This window comes from Sphaerodactylus townsendi, linkage group LG03 (assembly GCF_021028975.2).
Source record: "Sphaerodactylus townsendi isolate TG3544 linkage group LG03, MPM_Stown_v2.3, whole genome shotgun sequence".
Classification (NCBI taxonomy): Eukaryota; Metazoa; Chordata; class Lepidosauria; order Squamata; family Sphaerodactylidae; genus Sphaerodactylus; species Sphaerodactylus townsendi.
The window spans coordinates 15,460,020-15,478,116 of NC_059427.1; the positions used below are offsets into that span (position 1 = coordinate 15,460,020).

At 44.6% G+C, this 18,097-nt stretch overlaps 1 protein-coding gene across 2 annotated transcripts; it reads left to right on the forward strand.

Moving 5' to 3' along the window:
- Positions 1 to 1,240: 1,240 nt before the first annotated feature.
- On the forward strand, positions 1,241 to 16,537 carry LOC125428976 (cell wall integrity and stress response component 4-like). Of its 2 annotated transcripts, none has more exons than XM_048489670.1 (5): positions 1,241 to 1,479; positions 5,049 to 5,273; positions 6,620 to 6,766; positions 11,482 to 11,591; positions 16,235 to 16,537. In XM_048489670.1, the coding sequence occupies exons 1-5, from the start codon at positions 1,371 to 1,373 to the stop codon at positions 16,247 to 16,249; spliced, it is 606 nt and encodes a 201-aa protein (XP_048345627.1). In that variant the 5' UTR covers positions 1,241 to 1,370; the 3' UTR covers positions 16,250 to 16,537. The 2 variants fall into 2 exon arrangements, with proteins under 2 accessions (XP_048345627.1, XP_048345625.1); XM_048489668.1 differs by having other exon boundaries at positions 5,062 to 5,273.
- The last annotated feature ends 1,560 nt before the right edge of the window (positions 16,538 to 18,097 follow it).

Below are 18,097 nucleotides of genomic sequence, written 5' to 3' on the forward strand. Positions count from 1 at the left end.
TGCAGGCCAAAGTATACAAATAGTAGCTTTTTTAGTGGCAAGGAGCAAAGGTTAGGAAAACAAGCAAGCAGCACATGAACACATGAAGCCGCCATACTGAATCAGACGCTAAGTCCAAGGAGGTCATTATTGTCTGCTCATACTGGTAGCAGTTCTCCAGTATCTCAGATAGCTATCTTTCTCATCATATACTACCTTGATTTATGGCTACCAATCTTGATCCTCTTTGATCTGAGATTGCAAATGCCTTAACAGACCAGGTGATCGGGAGCAACAGCCGCAGAAGGCCGTTGCTTTCACATCCTGCATGTGAGCTCCCAAAGGCACCTGGTGGGCCACTGCAAGTAGCAGAGAGCTGGACTAGATGGACTCTGGTCTGATCCAGCTGGCTTGTTCTTATGTTCTTATGTTCTTACCTGGTTCTTTTAAACTGGAAATGCCAGGGATTGAACTTGGAACCTTTTTGCATGCCAAGCAGATGATCTACCACTGAGCCACAACAACCTTTCCTTCCACAGTACAGTGAAACAGAAAGTGTTGAACTTCCGCTTCTTATGCAGCCATTCAAGGAGTGATGTACTGTCAAAGGCTTTCATGGCCAGAATCAACTGGCTGTTGTGGGCTTTCCAGGCTGTGTGGCAATGTCCTTGCTGGAAAAAAAGGGTGGCAAGCCACCAATTGTAGTAGAACGTTGTGAGTTTTCCAGGTTGCGTGGTCATGTTCCCGTAGTATTTTCTCTTGACGTTGCGCCTGCGTCTGTGGCTGTCCGGCAAAACGTCAGGAGAAAATGCTGCTGGGACACGGCGACACAAACCGGAAAGCCCACAACATCCTGTGATTCTGGCCCTGAAAGCCTTTGACAATACAATTATCACTGAAATGTAAAGATCATAATAACAGTGCCCCTCTATTGTGTGAGTGGGACAGCAGGCACGAAATAAGAGGCTACAAAAATGAGGACCTGTAGGAAGAAAAAAATGTGTAGTGCTTTCATTTTCCACAGGGCATTGGCAATGAATGCCGCTCAAGGCGTATTTTGGTTTCTTAGCCCTCTCTTGGCTCCAGAGTCGCAAAGTGATCCTTCCCTCAGGCATGCCAATCTGAAGAGAGCCACAAGCGCATGTCTTGCTGCCACTCAGCCGTTACCTGACTGAAACCTCTTCCTGTTAACTGAGCTCTTCACACACATTCCTCTCCAGCGCGGAGATGATGCAGCGGGAGCAGGGCTTTTATTTTTCTTTCAGCACTGAGGAGGAGCCGCACCTTTAGGAATGCCAAGAGGGTAAAAGTATGTAGGTAGGGCCATGAAAAACAGGCATCGATGAGACCTTCGGCTGTTACGAGCACAGAATCCAGACCCAGGTGGACAGATGCAGCCGCGCCCCTGCTCCGGGCAAGACAGCAAGATGAGATTTCTATGGTGCCTGGCATCAGGGATCAATTATCTGCTCTTCCTGTTGTTGTCTATCCTCTTAGCAGGTAGGCCATCTGAACCCAGTGGTTAGCAACTGGATTGGTCAGGGATAAGGTTGAAAGCTTTGGGTTCTGCTATCCCTGGCGATTTCGAGGTGGCATCCAGGGGTGGGGCAGGATGGATGAACTTCAACAGAGTATCATTCCATAGAGTCCACCCTCCAAAGCAGCTGATTTTTTTCAGAGGAACTGAAAGTTCAATGTTATGTTTATTTACTTGGGAATAAATCCCACTAATTTCAACAGGCAGTCTGCATCTGCAACGTGTGGACTTCCTCCAGACCTGCAATATTTAAGGAAAGGAAATTTCTACGTGAATTGCAAAAAAAATTGGGTCTTACCAACTCTGCGATTTGCTTATTTCTTTTTTTTTTCCCCAGCCAGACATCCAGTTTGGTACAGTAGTTAGAATACTGGGCCAGAATCAGGAAGACCAAGGCTCAAATCTATCCATGCTAGAATCAACTGGCTGTTGTGGTTTTTTCAAGCTGCGTAGCCATGCTCTAGTAGTTTTTGTTCCTAATGTTTTGCTCACATCAATAGCTGCCACCATAGTGCCCAAATCTGGAAGGCCCAAATCGACAAGGAGGTTAGAGCAGCATACAAGGCTTTATTATGGTTAAAATATTAAGCTCTGGTTGGAGTTCATATTTTACCTCAGCAACAAAACTTCCTGGCCTGAGTAAGTTATCCTCTTAGAAGCATGTAACTTTGTTTAGGATTGTACTGTCAACTTCCTACCTCACAGGATTGTTGTGAGGGGGAGTAGAGCGGTGGCCAGGGACAGGGCTGCCAAGTCTATGCCGTGGAAGGGGGCTCATTCCCAAACTGACAGTTCTTTGGGAAAGCCCCCAGAACACCCCTCTCCATGACAGCATGGGCATTTGCAGCTGCAACCAGCTGTCACAGGGGCCAGCTTCCAAATTTGGGCACTGTGGTGGCTGGCCGCCAGGGTAAATCCCTTGGTGTTGGCATCCACACCAGTTTGCTGGACACCAGTGGCACAGATGCTGGGGCAACTCTTCTGCTACTTCCAATGTGGCTTCAGCCCCGCCCCCTTTGGATTGTAAAGTTAGTCTCACAGCAACCCTGTGAGGGTGTATTAGAAATCTTTGCTTACATTCAGACGTGCCCATTATGGCCTGCACTTTCCCCTGCTACTCCAAATATCAAATATAGATTAATTCAAACTTGGAGTCCAGAGCTGCCAATATTCCCAACAATGTCTTGCCACAAAGTCAGAAATTGCTAATGTTCTGTCTGTGCATAAGAGAAGGATGGAGAGCACAAGCTCCAGGAATCTATATATATAAAAAGCTAACAGTGTTTTTGTTGATGACAGTATACCTCAGTAACTGCTGGGCCAATTCCTCTGAAAATTCCCAGCCACTATAGTCAGCCAGGTGAGAGTGTTTTTAGATGTTCGCATATCTGAAATTTCACACCTGGCCCAGGTAAAATGCCTTTTTCCTGGCGCTCCATGGTGAAGGACATGCCGCTGCCTGTGTGTAACTGTCACCCTTAGAATGTTCGTGCTGCTTAGAATGTTCACTCAGATGGCCAGATATGAGCAGTGGAAACAGTACATAGGCAGTGACTCGAGTGGAAGTGAAACACATACACACACATACACATGAGGGGGAGGGAAGGGAGGGAGGGAGGGAGAAGGAGGGAGGGGTGGCATGCAAGGGAAGAGAGGGAGGGAGAGGAAAGGGATGGAGGGGGAAGCATGTAAGGGAAGAGAAGTGAGAGAGGGGAGAGAGTGAGGGGTGGCATGCAAGGGGGGAGGCAGGGGGCCCAGCATCTTGATATGACCCACCCACCCTAGCGGAGGGAAAGGGAAGGGAGGGAGGGGGAGGGGTGGCATGCAAGGGAAGAGAAGTGAGGGAGGGAAGAGAGTGAGGGACGACATGCAAGGGATGGGAGGGAGGGGCCAGGCACCCTAGATTCCCTGAATACTGTGGTTACAGTTAAGAAAACCAGGCACGCATTACTCAGGAGTAAGCTCAGTACAGCAACCGTGACATACTTTGATTGGCTGCATCGTGCCCCTCAGAGGGTTTCCTCAGAAGCTACACCCATTGCCACCAACCAAACTTATTCCCAGGTAAAGGTTCATGACCAGCCAGCCTAGATGTGTGGGAGGGGTGCCTTTCCATTCCCCGCCCCCCAGGAATGCGGGCACACACATCACTGACATCGCACAGTATCAGGCTGCATGTTTGCATGAGCACGTACTGCTGGCCTCTGCAATTGATTTGCTGCTACTGTTCCTTTCCCATTTCACCACAATAAACCACAGCAACGCATGGCCGGGCCCCGCTAGTATGTTTATATGTACATTTAAGCATGGATAGGGAAACTACAATTGGCAGCAATTATGAGTGCTCATATACCATATATTTAATGTAGCTGTCATGGCCAAGGATCTCTTTTTTAAAAAAAAAAACACATCTTAAGTGTTTTAAGTCTAGGGAAGTCATGCCGTTTTGATTGGGAGACCAGTCAACAAATCCAACTGAAATAAATAAAGGCTGACAATTTCAAAAGTTCTAACTGTTCTCAAGTTAGCAAGCTGGTAGCCATGAGCAAGAGAGAGAAAACTTTCGACTTACATTCCATTGACTTCTTTGGAAGCTTTCCAATTGAAAGAGCTGGTCTGAAATTGTCACTTCAAAAAAATGCTTTCCAAACTGAAGGCATTTTTAAAAAGAGAAGATTTTATGGCGAAGATTTTAAAAGGACAAATTTTAAGAAAGCAGCGTATGGTGGAACCTAAGCCTCTAGTACCTGTTTTCAGCATATCTACTACCAGTGACACATGAAACACGACAAGAGCCCTGTATATTTCCAGGTTGTCTGATAATATACAGTGTTGGGAAAGAAAATTATTGGGTTGCCACTTTTTTTACTGATTCAGTAACAGATTCTTTTACAGCTTCCTCCTGTAGGAAAATTTATGTGAGTTTTTCCCCACCATTGTGTCTGTAATGGAAAAAATGATGACTTCTGTACACAATCACTTGAGAGTAAGTCTGACTTTATTGTGACAGGTTCAGAGGTGGGATCCAGCAGGTTTTCACAGGTCCCCGAGAGTAGGTTACTAATTATTTGTGTGTGCCGAGAGGGGGTTACTAATTGGTGATTTTGCCACGTGATTTTTGCCTTAGTTACGCCCCTCCTCTCGGCAGTAGCGCGCAGAACTTGAAGCAGTCTAGCAGGAGGTGCACCGGCGTGCATGGCAGCCTGCGCCTGCGTGCATTCATTTCCTGCCCAAGGACCGGCGCAGCGGCTGTGTCCTTGTCACAGCCCCGCCCAGGAATGCCCCGCCCCCGGAATGCCCGACCATGCCCTGTCGTGCCCCGCCCAGCCCCATTGGCCCTATGCCACAGTTTGGATCCCACCACCATGGGAACCTGTTACTAAAATTTTTGGATCCCACCACTGGACAGGTTGCTGTCAAAAAAACAGGAAAAGGTTTCTTTAAAAAAATTGGTGGGTGCCTTCCTATTAGTCTATTACCATGGTTGGATTCTTCTTCTTCAAAAATATACCCTTTCCTCTCTCATAATCAGTCACCGGAACAAGAACCTCCACCATTACACCAATGCCCTCGGTAGTTACCAATGGTAGTACATCACAGGCTACTAATACCACACTGGCACCAGCAGATGCCACTTCTACCAAGAGCCCCTTGCCTGGCATAACCGCACAACCAGTCAGCACAATCAACAGTGCTACACCTACCTCTTCACCATCCAACACCACAGCTGTGCCTACAAGAGAGGACATCACAACTGGTAATTTACCTCTTTCTTATTTGTTTCACATTTTGATTCTCTGAAGGCCTATCCAGATTACCTTTTTGTGTAGAATCAACTAGTCCAGTGATGCTGAACCTATGGCCGTTTCCGCACAGCCACGCTGGGGGTTGGGTCGGCGTACATGACGCTGACCCAACCCCCCTGGGACCCTTTGCACGAACGGTCCCGGTAACTACCGGGAAGACGGCGCCACGCTGCGCCATCGCCCGATCGACTTACCTTCCCTGCAACCATCCGGCACATCGCCGAGGCCAGGGGGACGCCCCCTGCCCTGCGCAACCGCTCCGGAGTCGCAGGGCAGGGGGGGCATGTCCCCAGGCCTCGGCGACGCGCCGGACGGTCGCAGGGAAGGTAAGTTGATTGGGAAAGGGGGGAGGGATGTTCGCACAGCAGCGGTTGGAAGCCGCTGTTTCCCAAAAACCTCGCTCGGGGAGCAAGGTTGGGAAACAGCGGCTTCGCACCGCTGGGGAGGAGCGAGGGCGGGGACGGCTTTTTTGCCATCCCCAGGGTGCTGTATTTGGCCCGTGCGGAAAGGGCCTATGACACATGTGTCAAAGGTCACATGCCACAACATTTTGGGTGACACACCAGCATTCACCAACACCTGACAACAACTAGTCTCCCTGTCTGAGTTTGAGTCATGTCTGTAATTATTTGATTTTTAATATATAATACATAGCACCACACATGATTGGACTATGTTTTTTTTTCAAAAATAAATGAATATGTAACAAATTGTTTCTCTTTTGTTGTGGGGGGGGTGGTGACAAGGCGGCAGAGTCAAGCTAGGCGTTTTTAGAATTTTTGACACGCTGAATTGGTGGGTCTGGAGAGGAGTGATCTTGTGCTGGGACCAATTTGTCACCCTGGTGCAATGTTCTGAATCACTAGGGAGTCTCCCACTCTTTAAGATGTGCCGGTGAGCCTTTGCTGCTGGCCCTGTCTTGGGTGGAGAAGACAAGGTTGTCACCCATAATAAGGACCAGGTTTCAGTAGCCATGAGGAACTTATTCCCTTTGCTTGACTGTTTTCAGGAACAGGTTCAGACCAGCCTCTCTAGTTGAATCATTGTGATTCAGGCCACCTTTCTGTTGGTTGCTGTGCTCATGATTTTTGTGCTGCTGATTGATGATTGATGATAATTTTACAGGTTATGATAATTTTATGGTTTTAAAAAATTTTTATTTAATGATGGTTGTAAACTACTTATGAAAGCAGTTCTAAATAGCAGAATGCATAAACAGACTGAAACAAACAGACCACATGACCACATCAAATAATACTGCCAGCACTATCAATCAGGTCATCTTTTGTTACCGCAGTTATACCAATGGCCACCAATGGCACCCACCCATCAAGCACAAGTGGCATCACTGCCCGGCCACTAGGCAACACTGCCCTGCCAATGGACAACAACACCTCAGCTGCATCAACTGGAACCAGTACCGTAGCAAGTAACTCTACATCAGGTAAAGAAACTCTACTACCAATACTGCCAAAGTAAATAGACGGTGGTTGTTGTTATTGTTGTTGTTGTTGTTGTTGTTGTTGTTGTTGTTATTAATAATAATAATAATAATAATAATAATAATAATAATAATAATAATAATAATAATAATAATAATAATAATAATAATAATACCCCCACCGGGTGCCGCCTTGTCGTTGGCGGGGGGCTTAACTGCTTCTGTGATGTTGAGAGCTGTGCTGGCGGTAGTGCAAACTACCGGCAGGTTCAACCATGCCAGAGTGGTCTCAATTGAGGAGAAGGACTAAGTGCACCCAACCCATTAAAATATGGTGAAACAAACTCAAAAGAAGTCTATACTGGCTCGGTCGTCGCCCAGGATAATAAGGACCGCGGCGGGTGCTGGTGAACCTGGGCATCCGTCGACAAGTGGGCTACAGGAACCAGGACCCATTGCTGAGCAACCAGGGCATGGGCCTGCAGGGCAACTGGAAGCAAAACAACTACCAAAGCGGCAGAAATTTTCAATGTCAGAGAATCGAACTGTCATGAACTGCTACCATAAATCGGAACCCCAAAAGCGTGGCTACCAAAAACGGATGTACCGGCTGTGGAAACTCGAATATCCAGATTCAACTGTAACTGAACTGAGACTTGCTGACCAGAGCCGATTCATAACCAGGAACAAGGTGTTCAGTGAAGTCGAACTTGAAGAAATACGGAAAAATCATGAAACAGTAGAACAGGCAACTGTGGAGACAATTGTAGGAGTTCTAACAATATCTGAGTCCACTGAACATTTTGAGCCAGAAGAAAATGCAGAAATTTTGCATGAAAAACCTGTGGTCATTTTTCGTACGCCTGGCACATTGACCACAAGGCAACAAGAACTTAAAGAGAAAATTTTGACCTATGCTGCATCAAAGGAAGAAAGGCAAAGACTGCCAACATTGAAAACAGTATCACATACTTAGCTGCTGCAAGAAGATCACGCAGACGGACTACAAGCAGAGGCATAATACTGTTGCTCAGATGATTCACTGGAACTTGTGCCACAACTACCATCTGCCTGTGACAAAGAACTGGTGGAATCACAAACCTGAAAAGGTCACTGAAAATGAACACGTAAAACTACTCTGGGACTTCCGAATTCAGACTGACAAAGTTTTGGAACACAATACTCCTGACCTCACGATTGTGGAAAAAAAGAAAGTGTGGATAGTTGATGCTGCAATTCCTGGTGACAGCAGGATTGATGAGAAGCAACTGGAAAAACTTACACGATACGAGGATTTAAGGATTGAACTACAAAGACTCTGGCACAAACCAGTAAAGGTGGTCCCAGTGGTGATCGGTACACTGGGTGCAGTGCCTAAAGATCTTGAACGGCACTTAAAAACAATTGGCGCTGACAAAATCACCATATGTCAGCTGCAAAAGGCCACCCTACTCGGCTCTGCATGCATTATTCGTCGATACATCACACAGTCCTAGATGCTTGGGAAGTGTCCGACGTGTGATGTAATACAAAATCCAGCATATTGATCTTGCTTGCTGTGTGTAACTGTTTTGTATCAATAATAATAATAATAATAATAATAATAATAATAATAATAATAATAATAATAATAATAATTTGTTTGTTTGTTTGTTTATTAATTAACCGCCCTCCCCCGGAGGGCTCAGGGCGGTGAACAAAACAGATAGATAGAGCACAAATAAAATCCATAATATGAAGATTTAAATAATCATTAAATAATGGCCCTATATGTTAAAACCAACCCCATTAAAATGCAGCGTCCTAATATCAGATGTACAGATGGCGTCCTACTAATAAATCCCCTGAGAAGAAAGGGGAGAGGGGGGGACGGCAGGGTCCACAGATGTTATAGAAGGGGGGGCCATCAGCGGCCGGACTCCCCAAAGGCCCGGTGGAACAGCTCCGTCTTGCGGGCCCTGCGAAATTCATTAAGATCCCGCAGGGCCCACGTAGCTGGAGGTAGAGCGTGGAGGTAGAGAGTGGAGGCCAGCCGCGTCATTGAGGGGCCAGGGATCACCAGCAAATTGGCCTCTGCTGAGCGCAGAGGCCGATTTGGGACATATGGTAAGAGATAAAAATTGCCGATTTGGGACATATGGTAAGAGATAAACATTGCAGGTGCTCACTTGGTTGGCCCAGGCTAGCCTGATTTCATCAGATCTCAGAAACTAAGTAGGGTCAGCCCTAGTTAGTACTTGGATGGGAGTCGACCGAGAAAGTTAAAGGTTGCTACGCAGAGGCAGGTAATGGCAAACCACCTCCGAATTTCTCTTGCCCTGAAAATGTCCCTTCCCTACAGGTTTGTTGCAACTTGATAGCACTCTCCCATCATCACTCATCTGGCTACTCAGGCCCCTTCCACACATGCAGAATAATGCACTTTCAATCCACTTTCACAATTGTTTGCAAGTGGATTTTGCTGTTCCGCACAGTAAAATCCAGGCGCAAAATGCATTGAAAGTGGATTGAAAGTGCATTATTCTGCATGTGCGGAAGGGACCTTTGTTACAAACTGACATTATAGAAGTTTACACATTTTTGAATGTGAAATTTAGTTTTTGAAATGTTTCATTTGAAATGTGTCGATACTTTTTTGGCCTGTTTATTGGAATTTGTTTAAGTTTTTCATGGAAAAAAGAGCAAAGACCAATGCTTTAATTTTGGTGATAAAATCTGAGTTCTTTCTGGGAACAATAAGTGGATTTTAATACAACAATGACAAACTTTATCAGAGCTCACTATGGATCTATTATTCATGGCTGTATTACAGGGAACGCTTATATTCCTTGCAGGTTTATCCAAATGTTCCTCAGTGAGAAGATCAGTAATGGAGGGCGAGCTTCCTGGGGAAAAAACTGCTTCCCATCCAATATGCTCCATAGGAGCCTTATGTGCAGTACAGACAGATTACAGCTCAGCTCACATAGGAGAGCAGTGCCAACCAAGTTTGCTGATCTCATCCTGTCAATGCGCATTTGCCTCATGTTGTATACAAAGAACTAATGGATGGTCCGTCATCCATTCAAGTCATACAAGATGATAGTGAGGCCAAGCATGTCTTGTCAGTGTTCCACGTATATTATGTGTCCTAAAACATACTGCAGAATCTAATGCTCAGAGGTTTCTGTGGAAGATGCAAGGAACTTCATCAGCAGAAAAGTCAATGTGAAAGTACTTCCTTCATATACTAAATCTAAAAGCCACTTGTCTACAGGAGTATCATAAGTGGCTTGGTTAGAGATACAGCAAAGACTGCAGTCTGCCCAAGTTCACAGGTTACAGTGCATGCATGTACAGTCTGTGTACAGCACAGGTGTTTATTTTTTTCTTCTTCATGCACATTAAATAATTCTCATTTGATGTTTACTGCATGTACTGCAGAACGCGTGATTGAAATGGCACATTTATCCAGGTGTTGCTCCCAGGTTTTATCTGTAAAGTGAATAAACATTAGCTTTTTCTTACAAGGAGATATACGCACATACATGAAGGATGTACATGCGGTCACTGTAATGTGTAACCAAAGAGCTACCTACAATCTGGGCACAGTGTATAACTGATTTTTCTTTATATATATATACACATATACACATATACACACACACATATATATACATATATATATACACACACACACACACATATATATACACATATACACACACACATATGTACATACATATATATACACACATATACACACACACAAATATATGTGTGTGTGTGTGTGTGTGTGTGTGTATATTTGTGTGTGTGTATATGTGTATATATATGTGTGTGTGTATATATGTGTGTGTGTATATGTGTATATATGTGTGTGTGTGTATATGTATATATATGTGTGTGTGTGTGTATATGTGTATATATATATGTATATGTATATGTATATATGTGTACATGTATGTGTGTGTGTATGTGTGTGTATATATATGTTCAGTAATTCTTATGTTTTAACAGGTGATATTGAAACCACACATTCATCCAGGTACAGGTCCCCAGTTTCATTTGTAAAGTGAACACACATTCACTCTTTCTTACTAACTCATAGACACATGTACATGCAGGATGTATGGCATTTATTTATTTAAAGTATCTGTTAGCCCCCTTTTCCCTTGTGGAGCCCAAGGTAGCTTACAATATTAATAAAATACATAAAATAGATTACATCAGGGAAAAACACAAAGCCAAAGTTTAAAATCACAATTTAATCAAGAGCAATCCTAAATCAAACTTCCCTCAACTGTCTCCTAAAGACCAAAAGTGAGGAGACAGCTGAATACAGGTTTATTTAGGACTACATTTAATTGATTGAATTGTGAATTTTAATTTTGGTTTTGTGTTATTTTCCATGTAATCAGTTTATGTGCTGATATTGTTTATTAATATTCATGCTAATGTAAAGATGGCTCCAGTAAACAGCTGGAAAAGGGATATGGAAAGGAGGCAAGGTGGACAGAAACATCGAGAAATCTTAACTTTCTGATTAAGATTTCCAGTGGTGGGCATGGAAATATTCAGTCTGAGATCTAGCAAGTCAAAGAAATAGGAAAATTAGACCATTTAATAAGTGTTCCAAGCTGGCTGAGTTCAGATCCCAGATACTTGAGCTCTAGCCCTGAAGATCAGCATCTGTCTATGCTTTTCTAATGCAATCCCTTGTCATCTTTCCCTTGTAGGCACAAGGCCAGAGAATCAACGATTGAAGTTCTGGGGAATCATTCTGATCTCGTTAGCAGTGACGGCGACGGTTGTTGCCGGATTCGTCGGGTGCTGCTATTTTTTCAGAGTAAGGCAGGAGTTCCAGCTTTGCTCAAATCAATGAGGGTTTGGTTGATGATCTCACCAGAGCTGAGTAAAAGTTTTATTGGGGAGGGAGGAGGCACTGGGTTCCGGGCAATTTGCATTGCCGTATCTTTCACAGCACTTTCAAAGTATTTTGTCATTCCAAGCTATTAATAACCCCACCCATGCATTTGTGCTGCTCCACCCTCCTGTTAATTCCTCCACAACATGGAATCATGAGAAATGACCTAGAGTTTCCTGGGATATAAAGCAAGTCAGTATAACCGCTATGGCCCTTTCCCCACTCACCGTTTGCTGTGCGCTACTCTGGCCGAGTAGCGTGGGGTCCACCTGCACTCCCCACTACAGGGGCGGCAACAACGCTTAGCATAGCCCCGACTCTGTCGTTTCCATGCGCCCTTAAGCCTGCTGGAGGTCATGGGCTCGGCTGCTCAAAATGGCGCCTTTTGATGACCCCGCGTGGAGCGTGAGGCAGTGTGGAAGCCCGGGAACACGACCCTCACGCTAAAAAGGTCCTGGACCAGACGAAACCGACGTCATTTTAAAAGTGGGGAAACGGCCTATGTTGCAAGCGTGAAGACAAGAAACAGTGGCTTGTACATGACCATCGTGTGATTTCACAGACCTGAGATTTGAATCAGGATCTTTCCAGGGCGCATACACCCATTACAATGGACTAGCTGTCTAGATCGCTAGAATCCTGTGATTTTAGACAACAGAAAAGCACAATGCTCAGTCTGATTTTGAACCAAACCACCAGGACCCTTTCCACACAGCAAATTTAGACTGGGGTTGCAGCCCGGCATAGCCCTGGGCCATTCACATGGCTGGGTGTCCCATGGACAGCCAGCACATTTGCCGGGATGTGCACCTTTGCACAGAGGTGCTTTTTTTAAAAAAAAGCCTGTTTAAAAACTTACCTCCCTCCGAAGCTCACTACCCAAGCAGGCACACAGGCTCCCCCAGAGCCTTGCTGGAGCCAGCAATGCCTGTGTGGTTCTGCAGGAGGGAGCCGGGGGCTGTGTGGGAAGCGTAGCTGCATAATGCGCCTCGCAGCTGTGGCCGTTCACTCAGCCGTGGCTGCGAGGCACGTTAAAACGAAAGAATCACAGAAATCGCGATTCTTGAATAACCCGAGTTGAAGGGAACACGGAGTAGATCTGTGTTAGGAGCAGGATTCATGGGCCTTTCCCCACTGTCCCCTATCCCCCCTATGCCGCGCGCTGCTCTCAGCGCGCGGCATCCCTGGCGCGCGCCCCGGCATCCCCAAAGGCGCCCTTTGCAAGAGCAAAGGGATGCCGCGCACTGAGGAGGCGCGACAGCGGCAGCGTCGTGGCGGCTGCGCTGTTGCCACCCCTCTTGTGGGGTGTGCCGGGGGACCCCGCGCTACTCTCCTCAAGTGGGGAAAGGCCCCATGAGAAGTTCCCCCCAACCTGGGTTTTTTTACCGGTGTTATCTCGGTTTGATTGGCCCGTGTGAAAAGGGCCCAGGCCAGCCCAGAAACAACTGGAGCCTTGGGAAAAGGTCACTGATCCTATAACCTCTTATTTCCTTGTACGTTCAAGACAAAGTTTGAAGTACTTAAAGCCCGCCCTCCATGACATTCCAAGATGATCACATAAAATAAAAGGAAACAACAATTAAGGTGGGAAACGTTTGAGTCCTGCACAACTTTGCAGGGCAACAGATGTCGACAGTCATTTTTACAGCTTCATTGCCTTCCCAAAGTTGTACTCAGGTGGGTAGTCATGTTGGTCTGAAGCAGCAGAAAAAAAGGTGGAGTCCAGTGACAAACTTTTTAAGACCAACCAAGTTTTATTCTTAGTATAAACTTTTGAAGACGTGTGCACGCACACAAATGTTTTTACACCAAGAATAAAACTTGGCTGGTAAAAAAGATGCCACTGGACTCAAACTTCCCCCCAATATTGTATAAATCTGAAACATTTTCCCCATTCCTGCCCTCTGCCTTTGATTAAATATTGGCCCCCAGACATCAAGATTGCACCAAAGTACAAAACTGTGCAATGGAATAAATGATAGAACACAGGCATATTTGCAAACATTCTCTTAATTATAAGCTTTGGCATTCTGGTTACAGTATAGTGTGATTATTATTTCACTCTGCTTATTATCTTTCAGTATCTGAAGGTCAGTTTACTAGAAAATACAAAAATGAATATAGCAACCAGTTCCAGAGCACTGTGAAGTTGGAAATGCAGCTGTTCTAGACACAAAGATGGAGGAACACCCATATGATTCTGAATGAGAGAATGTTAGACTTGGACCCAGAAGGCCTGAGTTTAATTTGTGGAGTGGTCCTGGGCAAATCTTTTTCATTCAGGTGCCAGTTCTGTAAAATGGAAATAACTGTTCAAAGATTCAATTGTGCATTCCCAATGAAGGTACAAGAGTGGAGGACTGACCTGATATTAGCAGTCTTTCAAGCAAGCAGTCCAATGTGGAGGAAATATCTTTGCTCTGGGATAGCACCTAAATTCAGAGGGCTTAACTACAAATTAAATTTTCCCTGGGTTACTCCAGGTCCATCCAATCAGACATCTATGGTGATTTCTGCATCATGAACTTAATGTCCATATATGCATGGGCAAAATTTAAACTGGTGCTGCAATGCACAGGAAGAGACTTCCCACTGTGTCCTTTTCTTGACTCGAGATATGTTGTTTGTCCTGCTGGGGAAACCTATGTGTTCTCCATGAGTAGACTATCTCTCCATGTGCCTGGTGTGTGGTATTAGGGTTACCACCAGGTGGGACACCTCATGCTGGCAACACCAAGTGGTGGCAGGAGAAAAACAAACAAATAAAAAATGCTGTTGAGCCAACAGCATGATGTCACTTCCAAGGAAAAGCCAGAAGTGACATCAGTCTTCTCTATGAATCAGCAGAAATGTCCTGAATTTACCTTAGAGTTTCCAGGGAAAAGCCAGAAGTGGCATCAATCCTCTCTAGGAATCACCTGAAATATCCTGGATTTACCATAGAGTTTCCAGCACTTCCTAGAGAGCTGTGTTGTCACTTCTGTCTAGAAGTCACATCATGCCATCACTGATGATGCCTGCCATGTTCTGGTCACACTCAGGCTCTAACTGGCTACCAGGCACAGCCTGGCAACCCTAGACAGGTTCTTCTCCAAATTGGGCCTGGGAACCTAGGAACTGAATTCTCAGCATAGAATTGCCAATACACCTTTGAACCAGGGAAGGTCTGAGAAAAAACATAGCATGTTGCTAAGGCCATCTCTCCCTTCACCACATTAGAGCTCTCCTCATTTGTAATACCTTCCAGGCAATGAAGGCTATGCTTATTAAATGTCTGCCTATCAAGGAGTTGTTGAAGGCACAGCTGATCTTCTAGCAAAACAAAAATGAAGCTGTTTTACATTTCAATATAGTTATCCAACAAGATAGCCCAGGTTTCTCATCTGAGACCTAAGCCCTGATCATAGGTCCCTGTAAAATAGTCTATAGATCTGATCTTAATTGATAGAACAAGGATGTCTCATGAGATGTGCTGATTGGTTGGTCCTAATATATTGCCAGTTACTTATTGCTATGTTCTGTGTAAGTTTGCAAACAGGCCTGGAGAAAAATGTCCTGCCCCTTTAATAAAGGCTAAATATATGGAAATTGGCAGCTGAACCTTCTTGGCATAGAGGGAATAACACCAATAACACCACTAGGAAAACAGCATCCCATTCAACCTCTGTTAAAGGAACAGAACTTTTTTTTCCCTCCAGGCAGTGGTCAACCCTAGTTCTTACTATCTTTCTTTACTTCTTTATATCTATACATCTCCGTTGAACCCTTTTAAAAAAAACACCTTTGTATAAGTTTGACCACTCCGTTAAACTAAATTATTATCAATTGAAATGTCATATAAATTTTTGTCAATTAATGTGAATGGTATGAACAGCCCCAACAAAAGAAAAAAGGTTTTCAACTATTTAAAACATTTAGGACATGATCTGGTGTGTGTACAAGAAACGCATATAAGGGGAAAAGACCAGAAAATACTTAGAATGTAGAAAATTAGGACAACTATTTGTGTCGTTGGCTGAGAAAAAAAAAAGGAGTGGCAATATATATTAAGGAAGATTTAAGACCCAAATTGATTGTTCAGGATAATAGAGGAAGATATGTGGGGGTGGAGGTGATGCTGAATGAAGCAAAAATTCTTTTAATGGGAATATGTGCGCCTAATGAAAGAAAATCAAATTTCTTCAAAGAGCTGGCAGACACTTTAACATAATATATGTATGATAAGATCTGATCTTAATTGATAGAACAAGGATGTCGCATGAGATGTGCTGATTGGTTGGTCCTAATATATTGCCAATTACTTATTGCTATGTTCTGTATAAGTTGGCAAACAGGCCTGGAGAAAAATGTCCTGCCCCTTTAATAAAGGCTAAATATATGGAAATTGGCAGCTGAACCTTCTTGGCATAGAGGGAATAACACCACTAGGAAAACAGTATCCCATTAAACCTCTGTTAAAGGAACAGAACTTTTTTTTTCCTCCAAGCAGTGGTCAATCCTAGTTCTGTATTTACAATTCCACTTTCCTCTCTCCTAACCAGAATATGTTTTTGCCTTTCTTCTAGAAGAATAATTTCTAAGATGTGCGCATCCTAGCTCTTCTCCTCAGATCTTCAGATCATCTTGTTCAATAATATGTAACCTTGAATGCAAAGACAAAAGAGTATAGCAAGAAAAACTGCTGTTATTCTTGACAACCAAGGTCCATCAAGCTTGGGCTGAGGGTAACTTCCAGAGCATCCTCCAACGGGACATTGACATTCTTGAACAAGCATGGAAAGAAAGAAAGAAAGAAAGAAAGAAAGAAAGAAAGAAAGAAAGAAAGAAAGAAAGAAAGAAAGAAAGAAAGAAAGAAAGAAAGAAAGAAAGAAAGAAAAAAAAAAAAAAAAAAAAAAAAAAGAAAAAAAAAAAAGAAAGAAAGAAAGAAAGAAAGAAAGAAAGAAAGAAAGAAAGAAAGAAAGAAAGAAAGAAAGAAAGAAAGAAAGAAAGAAAGAAAGAAAGAAAGAAAAGCTTCAAAATGTTGGAAACACAGCATAAAGCAATCACAATATTGTTGAATTAGATTTCTTTCTCCTCTCCTTCTCCACCTCCCTTCCCAGTTTCTCAAACTCTCCTTCTGATGCATACAAAGTTCGGCTCCTTGGTTATCCTACAAAATGAGATCACCAGAATGTATAACCTAAATTCCTGAATGCCCAGTCATGAACATACTTAGTGTGTATATTCCCAAGTTTATAGGGTGAGCTGCGGAAGTGTTAAGGTAGTGTTGCCAACTCTGGGTGGGAAAATACCTGGAGTGGAGTGGGATTTGGGAAGGGTATAATGCCCTCCAAAGCAGTCATTTTCTCCAGGGAAACTGATCTTGGTAATCTGGAGATAAATCGTAGTAATAGGAGACCTCCACATGTCAGCTGGCAGCTCTAGAGGAGTTGCTGCTAAACAATAAACAAATGGATAAACAATAAACAAATGGATAAATGGATAAACAAATCTGATGGGAACCCCACATGACATTCAAGAGCCAAATGGTCAAATTTCAAAGTAAAAAATCAACCAAGAAAGATCTATTTTGTATACCTGAAAGTGCAATAACAACATTACTGCCCTCTGATGTGATGATTAATATTAAAAAGTTGTTGCCAGCTACATTCTGGTTGCTGAGTCTTATATTAATAGGGGGCACACCCACATTCTCGCACAATGAATGATAAACATACACAGTTATACCCTGTGTGATTGCTCTAGTTGACTGGCATAATTCTGCATAAGGTTCGTGTTTGGATTGCTGACAACAGATCACCTGTATAATTTTCCTTTCTTTAAAAAGTCTCTAAGGCCGTTTCCGCACGGCGTCGTTGGAGGTTGGGTCAGCGCATCCCACGCCGACCCAACCCCCCTGGGACCGTTCGCATGAACAGTCCCAGAAACAGCCGGGACGTCGGCGCCACGGAGCACCGTCGCCCGGCCAACCCGGCGTGTCTCTGGCCGTCCGGTGCGTCGCCGAGGCCTGGAGACACGCCACCCTGGCCCTGCGCGACTGCTCCAGCGTCACAGGGCAGGGGGCGTGTCCCCAGGCCTCGGCGACGCACCGGACGGCCAGAGACAAGGTAAGTGAAGGGTGCGAGGGGGGAGGGCACCTTGGAACCGCTGCCGTTTGTACGGCAGCGGCTCCAAGCCGCAGTTTTCTGGAAACCTCACTCCCCGAGCGAGGTTGGAAAGCGGCGGCTTTGCACCAGTCAGGCGGCACGAGGGCGGCGCGGCTGCAAAGCAGCTGCACCCCCTGTGCGAATGGCTCCCTGGGGACACCGTTTTTGCCGTCCCCAGGGCGCCATTAACTGCCCGTGCGGAAAGGGCCTAAGAAACGTCTCTGTTCAATAAGTCTTTTCCTGTCACTTTCCTCCCATAACCTGTTATTATAACATCCCACC